The sequence below is a fragment of the Impatiens glandulifera genome, chromosome 1 (assembly GCF_907164915.1).
Source record: "Impatiens glandulifera chromosome 1, dImpGla2.1, whole genome shotgun sequence".
NCBI lineage: Eukaryota > Viridiplantae > Streptophyta > Magnoliopsida > Ericales > Balsaminaceae > Impatiens > Impatiens glandulifera.
In genome coordinates, this window is record NC_061862.1 from 96,946,161 (window position 1) to 96,964,585 (window position 18,425).

Consider the following 18,425-nt stretch of genomic DNA (forward strand, 5'->3'; position numbering starts at 1 on the left):
CTTGTATGAACATTTTGTTCATATGAGTATTGCATGTTTAGATGATATATAACTTTAGTGAGAGTTTGTATTGTGATGCTTAATATAATTTGAAATTTATGTGGACATTAAAGATTCAGTTTACAAAGAAATCAAGATTATAAAGTTATTGAGATTGATATCTATAAAAAATAGACTATTTGATATTAGACATGTTAAATATTACAATACATGTTAATCCACACTACACACCTATATTTAATTTATCATTTGATTGTATTAACATATGTGACTATTAAGGGTTTAGTTATGAACTAATATAATAAAAATCGCTTTAATCCTATATATAATTAATGAATGAGATTGATATAAATGAAAATGATAACAATATTTTGAGTTTTTAAGGTCATAATATTCAATTGAAAAAAAAAATATGACCCAAGTGGGATTGGTTAGAATTAATTCTATCATTTGGATACATATATTATTTAGTAGTGATATATTAGTTATTGTCATAATAAAGATTAAGCAAATTAAAGTGATCTATTAAAGTATAAAGGTTATGGGATTATTTAGACATTTATCTTAAATATGAGGATATATTTGTATATAAGTAGAAATATCATTATTATTTCTTTAATGGGCCGAATAGTAAATGGTCATGTTAGTTAGGTCCCAAATCCATATAGAAAGCCTACCATCTAATTTTACCTAATTAGACTAAAAAAGAAGACTTATTCACTCTCAAGAACACTCAACGAATATTGATAGAGGGTTGAAAGACCTAAACCCGACCCACATAAGATATTCCGATATAGGTTTAGATTTAGAATTGGGAGATCCAAGATCGAGAGAAATTCTGAAGAACGACTTAATGAACCATTCTTCATTACAGATCTATGTATGTTTCTGTAGCTACAATTTATCTCAATTTATCGACATAGAGTATTAAGATTATAAACTTAAATAATAAAGAGTTTGATTAAAATTTCTAATAAATTAAATAATAATGATCTTGATTAAAAATTTTAACAATATTTTCATATTAAAACATAACTCACAATCTACCTAAGACAACATATGCTCATAATAGTTGTGAGTCATATATTATTTTTTATAATAAAATATATTTTGATGATGATAAAACACATAAAGTTATTTGTGACTGTTCACTTGATTTGCTTGAACATTATTTTCAATTTGAGTCACAATTATCTTATCACCAATTAGTTTTATCAATTAGTCATCACTAGTAAAAAAATGAGTATTAGTAAGGGTGAAAACCGTCACTAAAAGCCCCTAAAACTGTTACTGATGACATTCTATAACGACATTTATCGTTGTTATTATTCGTTACAAAGACTAGCGTTACTGATACTCTTCTAGTATTAGTAAGGGCTTTCGAAAAACCCGTTACTGAAACTCATATTAGTAACGACTACACAACCGTTACTAATACTAACATTAATAAGGGTTTTAACAAAGTAAAATTGTTACTGATAAAGTATTAGTAACGATTTTGTTATGTTTAATACCATTATTGATATATTAATAGTAACGATTTTGTTATGTTTAATACCGTTACTGATATATTAATAGTAATAATTTTGTTATGTTTAATACCGTTACTGATATATTAATAGTAACAATTTTCTTATGTTTAATAATGTTACTGATATATTAATAGTAACGGTTTCTTCAAACTTAATACAGTTACTAAAAAACATAATCGTTTTTTTTGTTTTTTTTAATATTTCATATTTTGCACCTATGTAAACAATAATAATCTAAAACTATTTTGCCAAAACCATTAATATAATCCAAAAATCACAATCATCAATCCATAAACCACAATCATCATTCCAAAAACCACAATCATAAATCCACAATCATCAATTCATCAATCTAAATAAATCATAAACTAACCAGAATTCAATAACCACATATCATTCCCTCAAGTGGGAGGGGCAAAGAGACGTGGACGGCGAGAGTTATTAGGATACATGGATAATAAGAAGGCCATCTGCTCCCTCATCTCGATCATATCATTTTGCATTTGATCACGCTCTTGTATTAATCGTTGTCTCTTCCTTTTTGCTTCTTCACGCTCCATTAGTACTTCCTCGTGCTCTCTCCATGACTAGAGTCTCTCAGCTTCACGCTCCTCTCGCATTTTCTATATCTCCTCTTGTAAAACTCGATTTTCCTCACGGATCTGTTGCGTGTCACTACGCGGAGTGCTAGAAGAACCCCCACAAGCATCTACTCTAAAAGATGTAGGTGTGACACCGGAGCCCATACCGATGACTTGCCCATGTCCCTAAGAACCGAACGCGTACTTAGTCAACTAAAGCTCATTCCTACTCAGGTCTTCTTCTATAACAGTTCGCAACGCAGTCTTTAAACACAAATTACATTTGATTACAAACATAAAATAAAGTAAACTAATAAACACGACTTACCACTTTTTCTTGAATAATAGGGGGGATCTTTAGAGTTGGATCTTGTAGAGTTGGTTTCTTTGTATGAGTGAGGAGAAATAAGTCAGTAAAATTTGGCAAGGTTTCGGTAGTCTTATCCTGTACAAATTTAGTAATTGACATTATAATAAAAATGTAATAACATTGGAAACTTCATATGCAATGATTAAACGCACCATTTGTCTCTCGACTTGAGAAAATGAGATGATGCCCGCATGATTCTTGTACACAACATGTGACTTATTACTCGAATTCACATTACTTGTTTTCTGCAAATAAGAAAAGATTTGTGTTTAATAAATTATTAATGTAAGGGCTTTTAAAAAAAATATAAACTTATCCTGAACTTCGGAGTGAAAAAGCGACGATCAAGAAGATAATGCCAATCACTAAGGGCGATCTCTGGAGGGGGTTTGGCCCTAATCGTTGCATCGTCACCATCACGAGCTCTAACGTACATGGTGTTCCATTGACATCTCCATCTATCCCATAATTGTTTTGCGTAATGTAGCCATTGGCGGCGATAGGTGTTGATGTCCTCTCCCACATCCTCGAAAGGATCCTAAAAAGTCAACAACTTAATATTAAAATACAATTATAGATTGCGATTAATACATCAAAACTAATAACTTACTATGATAGTCATCCATATGTGATCTAGTTATGTGGAGCTCAGGTCCGTCTAACACAAGGTTCTATGAGGAAGTGCATTTGAATCTCGAATGACACTCCCAATTTGCCTCGACCATACTGTCCTATTCTCGCACATTGGCTTACCATCTATCAGGTTAAAATGTAGAGTCATCTTCTGCCTAGCCTGCAACCTACCAACTACATTATTTTTGTTCTTACCCCGTCTCCTTCTCAAAGAAGATCCTAAAATTAAACACAAAATTATATAAGGTCATAACAAATTACATAATCAAACATCGGTACCTCCATCTTGCTCCTCAGACGGGGGTTGTGTCTCATCTTCATCATCATCGAGGTTTGTGTTCGGTACACCACCAACGTTCATGCCATCATCAATACCTATTATACTGTCCAAATCAAGGTCCCCGATAGAGTTAAGAAGTTCTAGAGGGTCCTCTGAATGCTCATATGTCCTTTGCACGAGGTCCGCTAGCTGGCTGCCAAAACCCTTACCTACTACTCTCCCTTTAGGTGCCATGATCGCTGCAAATATATAATGTAACGTTTATAAGAAAAATATACAAGTAAACCCTAAATAGAAACAATTCAACCTTAATTAGAGTAACGAGGATTTATTGGTGTCATAATTTTCCATCTAAGCCTTGATGCCATATCTGTAGAGTAAAATACTTGTTGTGTTTGGCTTGCTATTATCAATGGTTCATTTATTTGAGTTTGTAGAGTCCTGTTGACATTTATACTAACATAACCATACTTATCAACTTTAATACCACGATCTTTGTGATGAACAACAAACCATCTACATTTGAAGAGAATCACTTCTATGATTTCATTGAGCACTCCATAGTAATTAATTGTCTTGGCCCCATTATTACCAAAATCCAAAACTCCGCTATTATGGGTGGTCAAACTCTCGTCTTGTTTCTCAGTGTTAAGCTTGTACTCATTTATTTTGCACGGGGTTATATTTCTTTGCAATACATTGTAGGCCCACCTCCTAAAATCCTAAGATTTGTTGTTCTATCGGATTCAGCGTTTAATTGCTCCACCTATTCAATAAAAATTGTTGTTAAACTCATTGTCATCTACTAAAAAGAAATTGTTGAGACGATCACATACTCTTTTTTGGAAATATCTAACGTATTGTTTATCCCGATCTTCATTGGAAATTAGGTTGACACGATTGCATTAAATCACGGCGCAAATGTTAGATTAAATTATTACTAAAAGTACTAAATACATACTTAATAATGAAATCGATACACTTACTTCTAATATTCTTCAGCTTCGTGACAATTTTTTAAGATGTATCAATGAGCACGCTCACGATCACCATCAGATATTTACAATTTTAATATTCTTCAGTTTCGCGATAATATTTACAATTTTTCAAGGAATATTGATAGAGGGTTGAAAGGCCTAAACTCGACCCGCATCAGATATTCCGATCTAGGTTTAGATCTAGAATTGGGAGATCCAAGATCGAGAGAAAATCTGAAGAACGATGAAGAACGACTTAATGAACCATTCTTCATTACAAATCTAGGTATGTTTCCGTAACTACAATTTATCTCAATTTATCGACATAGAATATTAAAATTATAGACTTATAATAAAGAGTTTGATTAAAAATTATAATAAATTAAAGAATAATGATCTTGATTAAAAATTTTAACAACATTTTCATATTAAAACATAACTCACAATCCACCTAAGACAACATATGCTCATAATAGTTGTGAATCATATATTATTTTTTATAATAAAATATATTTTGATGATGATAAAACACATAAAGTTATTTGTGACAGTTCACTTGATTTGCTTGAACGTTATTTTCAATTTGAGTCACAATTATCTTATCACCAATTAGTTTTATCAATTATTCAGATGTTGTTTCTTACTTGATTTAGTTCATTCTCTTTTTGTCCATAAAAAATTTTCATCAAAAAAGAAGAAATTTATGAAAAAAACATTCACCTTCATAGTTGAAAGATTTTGAGGTAAATCATGTTGAGGTTGGATTCACATATTTCAATAAATACACTCCTCATACTTATAAATTATTCATTAGACTATGAATATATTTAATTTTCTTTCTAATATTGATCATATTTACACACCACAATATTTTTTAGAGGCTTCAAAAATTTTTGACTGAATTCAAGCCATGACACTTTAGCTTGACTTGAAAAATTACAACTTTAACCATAAAAGAAAGGAAAAAAGCTATTGTTTATCGCTGGATTTTCAAAACAAAATTAAACTTTGATGGTGGTTTAAACAAAATATAAAGCACATTTTAATCAAAAGAATGTAATTGAATTTTTAATCAATGTTTTGTACCTGTTGCTAAAATAATTCCAGTTGTTTTTTATTTTCTCTTATTGCCTTTAAACGATGACATTAACTTCAAATTGATATATATAATACTTTTTTTCATGACATGAGAAAAATTATATAAAACTTCTTTAGGGTGTATATTTTGATTAAAAAGTTAAGTTCGTAAATTTAATAAAAAAACTTATATGGTTTAAGTTTGAAAGTTTATTTGCAAAATGATTAAGAGCATGATCATGGTCTTTATATAACAAACTTAATTTATTGTCACTAATGATGATTTTTTATGGCTGGAAATGGTCTGGCTGAAATTTCATGGTAAAATATTTTATTAATTTAAAATTTACCATAAAAGACCTCGGAAAAGTCAAGTTATTTCTCGGTCTTGAAATTGCACAAACCAAAAATGATTTTTATGTTAACCAAAAAAAATACATTCTCGATCTGATTGGTGATGTTGATCATACACTTATATTTTCTCTTATCCACCATCATTTTCTCAATATTTTCAAGTTTACCATCACATATTATTAGAATCTCATCATTCTCAACATCTTAGTTTTCACTACCATCAAACTTATTCCCTCTCGCCATCTCACATTTTATACATATGTCCAACTATAAAAGTTGATCACAACTTTAATATTTTTTTACCTATTATTAAAGTCGATGTTGACTGTTAAAAGTCGTGAAAATTGTTACCGACTGTTAAAAGTCAAAAAAATATTACCGACTGTTAAAAGTCAAAAACATCATTACCGACTGTTAAAGTCGAGAAAATTATTATAGACTGTAAAAGTCGAGAAATCATTATCGATGGTTAAAGTCAAGAAAATAATTACCAATTGAAAATTGGATGTCAACCATGGGCTCTTCATTCGTCCCACATCATTACTCGGTGTCCATGAAATCTCTCATTATCAAATACATATATATTGATGATCAATTGGTTAATATTATCACCAAATGACTTGACTCAAACCATTTTGCCTTATTACGTAATAAACTCACGATGTTTACCATTTCCTTTTGTTTGAGAGAAAGTATTAAATGCTAAAATATCATCAATATTCAAGGATCAAGAGTAATAGATCAATTACTCATCTCTCAATAGACTTTTGAGTTTTTCCAAAGAGACTATTGGTTTCATCTACACATAAACCAAAAAAGTCATCATTAAATGTTAATTACTTGCAATTTTTCATTTACTAATTTTTTATTATAAATATTAATATATGTAAATGTTAATAAAAAATTTAATAATAATGTAACTCTTTAGAGTTTATCATCTCTTATTATGGTATTCTCTATATTATTCATTTCATTCACTCTAACTACTAAAAACCATGTTTCCATCCGGAAGTGTTTTGACCATTCGAAAGTGTTTTGAGTTGAAGCGGAGAATCATGACCGTGAGGTGTTATGTTAATTCTCTTTTATTAAAAAAAAACAAACTAAAAACTTGTCTTTTGAGCAAACAAAACATTTTGACATTGATTGTAATATGGTTTTATAAAATTGCAACATATATCAACTCATTTGTAAATTGTTCATTTTGAATTTTGAGTTCGGAGTATCCAAATAATTATTTGAAACTTTTATATTAATTTAATGAGTTTGAGTTACTATTTTATTTTATATTGATTGAATTGTATTAAATTAAAATATAAGTTATTTATTAGTTTAGTAAAACTAATAGGGTTTATAATTGGATGAAAACTTTGTAACTTAACTTGATCAATTCATGTCATTTACTTCTCTTTCCAATGGTGTTTTTCTTGATTAATATTGGCCAGCAGTATTCTTAATTTGTTCAAATACCAATCAAGATTAAATTGATATCCCTCATCACAACCTTATCAAACTTATTTGTAATATTCAATTTTAAAATCAGAATAAAACCAACAAAAAAAGAAACTACCAATTAAACTCTAAATCTTAATAGGAAAATACATCATCATTATTAAAATCGCCCTAAGATAAAAAAAAAAGAAGCAATTCATGTTTTCCACGTGGCAAATCCATGAACCAGTAAAGCAACAATCTTTAAAACAACCAATGGAGAAGACGACCTTATCCTATCCCCTTATCCAACAGCAATTCCGTCCATCCCCACCAAACCGAAACTTATTTGCCTCCACTCATCACTCCTATACCTCTCTCTCTAACTCTCACTCATACAAACAAGAGAAGAAGAAGAAGAAAAAAACAGAGCTTAACAATGGCTGCCTCACTACAAGCAGCTGCCACCCTTATGCAGCCATCCAAGGTTGCCTCCTTCCAGTCTCGAACCACCGCCGTCCCGCTCAGAAACTCTCAAACCCTCTCCAAGACCTTCGGACTCGAATCTAGTTCGTCCAGAATTACTCTTTCTCTCCAATCCGATCTCAAGGAATTCACCCAAAAGTGCACTGATGCTGCCAAGATCGCCGGATTCGCTCTCGCCACGTCAGCCCTCGTCGTTTCGGTATGATCGGATTCAAAATTAGATTTGAAAGATTCATTCTTTATAATAATAACTCGTACCCATAACCCATTACTTATTATTTGAATATTTAGGGAGCCGGAGCAGAAGGAGTACCGAAAAGACTAACATTCGATGAAATTCAAAGCAAGACATACCTAGAAGTAAAGGGAACAGGAACAGCTAACCAATGTCCAACCATTGATGGAGGGGTCGATTCATTTTCCTTCAAAGCAGGCAAATACCAAATGAAGAAGTTCTGTTTAGAACCGACATCTTTCACAGTCAAAGCCGAGGGAATTGCTAAAAACTCCCCAGCAGAGTTTCAAAACACGAAGCTCATGACCCGTTTGACCTACACCCTCGATGAGATCGAGGGTCCTCTCGAGGTCTCCCCCGATGGAACCGTCAAGTTCGAGGAGAAAGATGGGATCGACTATGCTGCAGTCACAGTTCAGCTTCCTGGTGGGGAACGAGTTCCATTCTTGTTCACTGTCAAACAATTAGTTGCAACCGGAAAACCAGAAAGCTTCGGAGGAGACTTTTTGGTGCCTTCGTACAGAGGTTCTTCATTCTTGGACCCAAAGGGTAGGGGTGGTTCTACCGGTTATGATAATGCGGTTGCTTTGCCTGCGGGAGGGAGAGGAGATGAGGAGGAACTGAGTAAGGAGAATGTGAAGAATGTTGCATCTTCAAAGGGAAAGATTACTCTGAGTGTTACCAAGAGTAAGCCCGAGAGTGGAGAAGTAATTGGTGTGTTTGAGAGCATTCAACCTTCTGATACTGATTTGGGTGCTAAAGTTCCAAAGGATGTCAAGATTCAAGGTGTTTGGTATGCTCAGATTGAATCATAGATTATAATTATGTCATCATTCCCCTCCAAGTTTTAATTTTGTGATCAAATCCAATCCAATCTTTATATTGACCTCCTTGGAGAAGTGAATTGAATGTATTCTCATTTTCATTGTATAATATCAAGTCTTGTCTTAAAAAACAACTACTATCATGAAATTTGTCAAGCCATTTCTGAATCTGGATTCCAAAGCTACTTTTCATATAATGGCTAGCATAGATTTCGGATTAGGATTTGAATATGAACTTAATCCTTCCCATGTTTTGATGTGACTAAAAGCTTGGTGAAGGAATACATACTAAACAAATTTGATCTATAATCCAATTGTTGGATCATTGATTACAGACATTTACAAGCTGTGTGATTTTGAATTTATTTATATGGATCTTAATATTTTTCAAATTTTATTTAGTTTAGTGATATAGCTCAATAACTCATGTTTTTAGTGGACATGGGATGAATCTTAATAACCAACCTAACAAGAGGAACATTAGCATATCAATTAGTTCTATTTGTTTAATAATTCATCTAGGAGGAGTGCATTGTGAAAGTGGTCTAATTTGAAATTCAATTTCTCAAATTAATTTTATTTGTTTAATTTATATATATATATATATATATATATATATATATATATATATATATATATTAACTTATTATTAAATATATATTATATATTATATTATTTAAATTATTATTTTTATAATATAATAAATATTATTATCACCTTTATAAATAATTAATATATAATTAATTTAATTATTTCAATATAATGACTTTTATTTTTATAAATGATACATGCAAATTATAAAAATAAAAGACATTTAAGATAACGATAAAACAATATAAAATGTGTGAAACAAATACAACAACTTAATAATTTTAAATCGATGATTTTGTTGAGAACATCGTTTACTACGTCTCGTATGACTTTCTTGGCCACACTCCCACAAATTATGATCCTTCGTAAATTGTCCATTTCAGTTTGAATATGTTGACTTTGACCTCGTTTATTTTTCTCATTTTCCAAATTTTCATTAGAATGAGATTACCATATTTTTTCCAATCATGCACTAGGAACGTCCAATATGCTTAGTTAGGCATGGGATGAAATTCATATTGTCACATCATAGAATGTGTTGTCAAATTGTGATATGACTCAATATATTGAGTCCAATCAAGCTTCCATATTAAATAGCTTGCAACTATATGCAAATATGGAGAGTGATATCGACACGATTTTCCACGAGAACAAAATCATCTACTACGTAGGTCGACGATATGTTTGTAATCAATAATTTATAATAAATATTTGGTAAGAAGAAAAAATTTAATTTATAAAAATTTGTATAAAGATGTTTTAAAATGATAACAAAAAAAAAACTGGTTTAGAAACAATATATTAATTATTTATAGAGGTGCCGATAATATTTATTAGAATATAAAAAATAATAATTTAAATAATTAAATATTTAATATATTTAATAAAAAGTTATTATATTAATAAAAAAAATAATATATACCGAGTTAAGAATTTGAATAGTAAAAGAGACTGGTTTAAAAAAAATTAAACAAATAAAGCTAATTTAAGGAGGAACCTAAGACAAGAATCTCTACTCCAATACACAACAATCACTGTAGAAAAATCTTCTATACTTTGAGTTTGAGATAATAACTAACAAGAAAAATATTATTAATTAATGAATGGTGTATAAAACGTTACATCTTAGACCATTTCTAATTGAAAAACCAATTTTCAAACTTATTTTGGTGTAAATGTCATATCAAACAGTAATTCTTCTCCAACCGAAAAAATCATTCTCAAACAGGAAGAATGTCAATTTTATGTATCAAGTTAGAGCAAGGTGTCAAATTTATCTATTAAGTATCAAAATTCTATTTATATATATTAAATTGTCAAAATGTCTCAATTTTATTCCTATTAACAGAAATATTTTAACGCTGTTAAAAGTTTGTCTAGCTGTTATTTTTTTATTCTTTTTTTTAACATTTTATTAAACAAACATTAATCATTTTCATATCCCAACCTCTTAACCCTTGTAACTTCATTCCTTCTTTCTTTTCATTTCTAAATTTGTATCTCTCACAGTCTTTCCCAATTATGTTTCAGCCAAACATTAAACCATTATCGTTGTGACCGAGTTCTTTTCCAGTAAAACCCTACACCTTTGTTGCTGTGACAGAAGCCTCCCCAGCCTAACCCAAAATCGTTGTTTTCGAATCCTCCCCGAATCGATTGGGAAAAAACATTGTCGATTAATGAACTTTATTAAATTTGACTGAATTGGAACGGCACTTGTCGGACTACCGAATTGCTCCGCTTTTAATGAACGAGTTTGCGACCGAGAGGGTCCCAACTTTTGTCTTTGCTCATAGAGTCACGGAGGGAATGTCTTCACTCTGGATTTGTTTTGGGAAGATGGCGTATTGGTGAAAGGGGAGCCGATATGCGGTAAGAAGATGTATGATTGGACAGTCGAGGATGAACGAATTCAAAGACATGTTCTGATCATTGAAATATAATTTGTTTTAGGGTAAAAATAGTTTCAGATCAGTCATTGGAAGTGACCTAAATAAGCTCCCAAGAGGTGGAAGCCGAGTAGACCTGTGTAAAACGACGATAAAGGATGGAGTGATTTGAGAGACTACTGTAAAAGTTGGATGGGAGAGACGATGGTAAAAGCGAATGACAGAGAAAGAGTTATTTAGTGTCAATTATAATTTGTATGAATAGAAAAATAATTAAAACGGTGAATATTAAAAAAGGAATACGTTGATATAGATCTTGTAAAATTTTAACGTCCTTTATATATTTCTGTTAATTTGAATAATATTGATATCTCTCTTAACAAGTTAATAGGTATAAATAGAATTTTGATATTTAATATATAAATTTGACACATTGTCTCAACTAGATGCATAAAATTGACATTCTTCCCATTCTCAAACCTAAAAGAATATTCTTATAATGTTCTTCTTTACATCTAAAAACTTTTTAATATTACCTCATATATTTTAATATTTTAGGAACTTATAAATTACATCATAATATTATAATATTGTCTAATTATTTTAAATTTAATTATAAATTAATTATAAAAATTTATTATTATAAATCTGAAACATTATTATAAATTTATGTTATATAAAAAAATTATATAAATGAATTAAATTAATAATTATATAAATAAGTTTAATATAAAATATAGGATAAAATTAAAAATATAAACAAATTAAAATATAAAAAAATTAAAATATAAATAGCTTATATAAATTAATTATATAAATAAATTTAATGTATAAAATTAATTAAATAAAAGTTTAAGAACTGAAATGTAAATAAAAGAATGATATGTTTGTGTGCTTTGAGAGAGAAAAATGAGAAATATCATTTTAGGTATATTTATACAGTTGAGAGTGAAATCTCATTTTGAATATGAGTATGTAACTCGGTTGGAAATTGTCTTATATAATAAAAAAAAAAATTCACAATATCTTAAAAAAAATATGTAATTAATATATATATATATATATATATATATATAATTGAGTATCTAATTTTAAAAAATATCATAATTATCTCCCAACATTATATATTTTATAATAATAAAAAACACCTAAACAGTCCAAATCAATTTTACTTAAAATCGTTTATAAATTAGGGTTTATTTTAAATCGTAAAAATTTGTTTTTAAAAATATTAGTTATATATTATTATTTATATATTTATAATTAAATATAAAATTAATTTAAAAAACAATAACAAACTAATATACTAAAAATATAGTATAAAATTTATTTGTGAATTCATTTATTTGAATAAGTAATTTTTTTATTTGTAAATATAATTTTTTTTATTTCAATAAAATTGTATTAATTGGTAAAATATTAAAACTATAAACTTCAAATAATAAAGTTTAATTATTGTTGTTGTGTCTACTTAAACCATACTTGTTCACCTTTCTTTAATTGTAAAACGATAAACTTTTAAAAATTAATTTGAGACTTTAATTGTTTTAAATCGAGATAAGAATGCTAATATTATAAAATAGTAATTTGTGAACATATAAGACTTAGGAAACATTTAGAAGTTGTGACTATATGATTTGGTATAGTCATTTAAAACCCACTATGCAACAATAACATTTTATTAATGTTCTGGTTTAATATATATATATATATATATATATATATATATATATATATATATATATATATATATATATATATATATATATATATATATATATATTAATTTAACTTAATAATAAATAAATAAAACTAATAAAATATTTTCAAATTATTATTTTGTTTTTTTAATAAGATTAATATTTTTATTTATCATTATTAAAATTAACAAATAATTTCAAATCAAATATTTTTAAATAATAATTTTTTTAATAATATAACAAATTTTAATTCAATTAAATAAATATTAATAATTTAGAATTAATTAATTTGAAACAATAATTTTATTTTAAAGTTTTTTAATAATAATAATGTCTTTAATATATATTCAAAATAAAATATATTTAAGTTTTTATAAATTAAAATTTGTAATCTTATTAAAAAATATAAAATAAAATTATATTTAAAAATATTTGATTTAAAATTATCTTTTAATTTTAATAATTATAAATAATATATATATAAACTAAAATTATTAATCTTATTAAAAATATAAAAAATAAAATATTTAATTACTTTTTTATTTCATAATAAAATAATTAAGTTGAATTAAAATATATATTAAAAAACAAGGATTTTAATTGAATTAATTTGGTGTACAATAATTTGACGGCCTTCTAGTTCCCATGGTTCAATCCATGATTATAAATTTTTGAATGTCCTAATTTATTTATTAAGTAAAAAAAAATATTTTTGCGTGTTTAAGCACCCATTTTAGTGAGGTTCAGTGTATTATTACGTATTCGTGTCTTTATTTTAAATTTTTTATCATTTAAAATAATATAATTTTATATCTTATTTATTTACTACATCCTAAAATATGTCAATAATGGTAAATTTATGTCTAAACATGCGTCAATTTTAGTATCAATTTGTTACTAAAAATATGTGTCTACCTTATTGATAAATAGCATAAGTTTAAAGTATATAAAAAATGATACATAAAAAAATAAACAAAATGTTAGTTTAAAAAGAAAATAAGATTCAAACACGTCCTTATTCAATTTTGTTTTTGTTATTTTTAAAACTGATATTTTTTTTTGGTGTTATATATTATTTTGAGATTTTTTTTTAAATTAATTAAAACACTTGAATGCACAAAATAAAAGAAATGTTAAAATTGAAGAAGCAAACAAGTCATTAGGCTAGCGGGGCCGATTCGAGCGTTGAATTGGGGGGTCTAAGCATTGGACATGAGCTCGGGATTGGATAGACATAGAAGTCTTGACATGTGCGAATCTGGCAAAGATGGTGTAAGGCTTAGACATTGAAAGGGAACTTGGGTCCTGCGTTCAAATATTGGGAGGTAGCATTTATTTTATTTTCTAGCAAATGGGAAGGTTCAAGTAATAGGCGTGGTAAAACTTTAAAAGATGAAGGGCTTTGGAATAGTTCTGTGACGCTTGAGCGCAAGGCACGTTCAAATATTGGGAGGTAGCATTTATTTTATTTTCTCGGAAATGGGAAGGTTTAAGTAATAGGCTTGGTAAAAATTTAAAAGATGGAGGGCTTTGGAATAGTTGTGTGAGGCTTGAGTGTAAGGCACGTAGCGGAAAGGAGGGATCAAGTTCAATCCTTTGAACACTTTCTTCTCTCTCGGTCTTGGTTGACCATTATGTTGCATTAACCTTGCACCTTGTTCCTTGGTGCTTTATTGTGCCTAGGTCCATGCTAGGGTTGAGTTCTTTTTGGGATATGAGTGTTGTGTTAGACTTGGGTCATATCTGATGTGTTTTAATTTTTTTTAATCTGCAAGACAAAGACACAAACACAATTAATTTATCAAAAATATGTTTTATTTTACTCAATTAATTCATTTAAATATTTTTACGTATTTTTATATTTTATTTAAATTAGTTCAGAATTTAATTATTTTGGAGTCTTATTGATACAACAACGTTATCTTCAAATTAATTATTTTCAAATTAATTATTTGTTTTATTCTCGTGCAAAACGTTCTTATAAGAATATTTTTTGAAAAAAATTGTTGACTTAAAATATATTTAAAATTATAAAGTGTATAATGTAAAATGTGGGTCTCTATACTATTAAACATATATATGAAAAAATAAAATAAATTGAATAAATTATAACAAATAAAAATGAGAATAAATTAATTCAACTAACCTATATATTGATTTATTAGGTGTTATCAAATGGGATTATCTACTCTCATATTCCCCTGGAGGGACAACCAAATCTTTTAAATATATATATATATATATATATATATATATATATATATATATATATATATATATATATATATATATATATATATATATATATATATATATATATATATTTCAATTTTAACACTCACATGAGAAAAAAAGGGGAGAGGAAAGATGGGAACAAAAGATCCCATTTGTAAAATTATATCTAATTAGATTAATTATGATAATTTTGTAATAAAATTTATGATATATATTTTTGTTCTTGAAAATTGAAATTGAGTCAGGTTAGTATACCATTAATAATTTTGTAAATTTATTATTATTAAAAATAGTTTAAATATAAAAAAAAAAAAATAAACCCCACTATCCCAAAACTTAATTTTATTCATTGGAAAGAAAAAAAAAACACATATTTGGTTATTGATTGGACTAGTAGTTCCAAAAATGACATTAAAAATATTTTTGACAATTAATCTTGAATATATATATAAACCAGCTATAAGCATTTGACATGTAGGAAACCTTTTTCAAACTAATTTCTCAAACTAATCCAGTTCCAGACTTTAGACTTTGTTGGTTTATTTTTAAATTAATTTAGTTTAATATTTAAATTCATTATATATATATATATATATATATAAATTATTATTTGTATAATTAAATTATTTATATTTTGATATATATTTTTAATTATTATTTTTAAAAAGTTATTATTTATATTTTAATATATATTTTAAATTATTATTATTTTTTTATAAATTTAATTATTTATATTCTAATATGTATATTTACATTTTAATTATTATATATATAATGTAATAATTTTTTTTTTAATATTCTAATAAATAATAATAAATTTAAAATATCTTAACCGAAATAATATAATAATTAATTATTCATAAAAACGATTACAATCATATTTCTTTAAATTTTTGAATGATATACTCAAACTTTGAATAATCTTTAAAATGAGCATTTTTATTATAAAGTATCAAGAAAATTATTTGAAAATATCGAAAGCAAGTTATCAGCATACACAATTATTCCATACAATGAGCAAAGTGGAATCTTTGAGGTGATTACCGCACGTTACATAACGAATAATGGTTCTTGGAAAGGTGGCAACAAACATATCGTTGACCTATGTAAATGTTTTTGTTCTTGTGAAAAATAATGTCGATATCACTCTCCATGTTAACATACAGTTGTTGGTTGTATAGTGTACAATCTCGATTGAGTTCAATACATCGATAAATATCACAATCTAACAACACTTTCTATGATGTGACAGTATGATTTTCACCTCATACCTAACGAATCATATTCGACGTTCCTAATAGCACATGATTGAGAGAAATATGGTAATCTTATTCTTAATAAAAATTTGAGAAAGGAGAAAAACCAACGAGGTTAAAGCCAACGTATTCAAACCGAAATGAATAACTCACGAAGGACCATCATTTGTGGGAGGTGTGGTCAAGAAGGTCATACGAGGCGTAGTCAACGATGTCCTGAGCAAAATCGTCAATAATTTAAAAAATGATGACTATAATCGTTTTTATGAATGGTTAATTATTATATTATCATGGTTAAGATATTTTAAAGTTATCAATATTTATCAATTATTTATTAGAATGCTGAAAGATATATAAATAATAATTGAAATGTTAATATATATATTAAAATATAAATAATTAAATTTATAAAATTTATAATTTAAAATATATTAAAATATAAATAATTAAATTTATAAAAATAATAATTTATACAAATAATAATTTAAATATATCAAATTTATAAAAATAATAAATAATGAATTTAAATATAATAAATAAATAAATTTAAAAAAACTAAGTTTAGATAGTAAACTAGATTACCCACCAAGATATGTCAAGTGATAAGAGTCGGTTTAAGATATCAAAATGTTACGAGTTCGATTTCATTTAGTATCGTTTTAAGTTTAAGTAGGGGATCATGGCGGTGGAATGTTATGTTAACTTTTTTTAGAGTAATGATAGGGGGAGCGAAAGATTTGCAGCGAATGTGTAGCGAATCTATGTGGAAGGCTGACTAGACATGATGACTCATTTCAAATTTTATTTACCTCTCTCTCCGGGTCATTAATAATTTATCTTTCTTCTTTTTATTAATCATTTATTTTTTATCTCTTCTTTAATCTTTATTAATAATTTATTTTTATAGTTAATTTGTAAATTTATATATTTTATTATTTAACTTATTTATTTATAAAATTTAAAATAATAATAGAGACAGTAATAAATTAAATAAAAAATAACAAAATATATATTTTCAAATATATATTATATTTGATAAATATATATTTAAAAGAATAAAAAATTAAATATAAAAGTTCTTAATTTTTTAATTAATTATTTCTCTCCTCTATTAATATATATACATATATATGTTAATAATTTATTTATTTATTTATTAGTTTTTAAAATGAGTTATAATGAAAACTAACTCAAATCAAATATACTAATATTCAAATTAAATATAACTTAAACTATGATATATTAATATTCAATTGTAAATTATTACCATAATATAAGAAGAGAGAATATATAACATTTTGACTTAATTAATTAAGTTTATAATATAATTTACAAGAAAATAAAATATAAAAAAAAATTAAAGAGAGAAAAAAGAAAAAACAACTATTAAAGAATTTAAGTAAAAAAATATATATAATTTTAAAAATTATATATTTATATATTTAATTTATTTATTTTCCATATTATAATTCGTTTTAAAAATAAATAAATATATAAATTATATATAGGGAGAGGAGATAAATAATTTATTTAAAAAAATTAAGAATATTTATATTTAATTTTTTATTATCTTAATTTATCAAATATAATATATATATTTTTATTTAGTTTGTTATTGTCCATATTATTATTATTTTAAATTTTTTATAAATAAATAAGTTAAATAATAAAATATATAAATATATATTTACAAATTAACTATAAAAATAAATTATTAATAAGGATCGAAGGATAAAAAAATAAATTATTAATAAAGAGAAAAGAGAGAAATTATTAATGATCCAGAGAAGATAAATAAAATTTGAAATGTTGAGTCATCATGCCTAGTCAGCCTTCCACATAGGTTGGCTGCACATTTGCTGCAAATCTTTCGCTCCCCTATCATTACTCTTTTTTTTAATTCTCAACAAATAGTAAACTATGTTAATTCGAAAATAAATGAACAAAATAGGTTGGTTTGAAAAGAAAATTGTT

The 18,425-nt window shown here is 26.6% G+C and overlaps 1 protein-coding gene across 1 annotated transcript; it reads left to right on the forward strand.

The window, feature by feature from the left end:
- Positions 1-7,591: 7,591 nt before the first annotated feature.
- On the forward strand, positions 7,592-8,926 carry LOC124919366 (oxygen-evolving enhancer protein 1, chloroplastic). Its single transcript, XM_047459595.1, has 2 exons — positions 7,592-7,920; positions 8,013-8,926. Exons 1-2 carry the CDS (start codon positions 7,675-7,677, stop codon positions 8,769-8,771), a joined length of 1,005 nt encoding a protein of 334 aa, XP_047315551.1. The 5' UTR covers positions 7,592-7,674; the 3' UTR covers positions 8,772-8,926.
- The last annotated feature ends 9,499 nt before the right edge of the window (positions 8,927-18,425 follow it).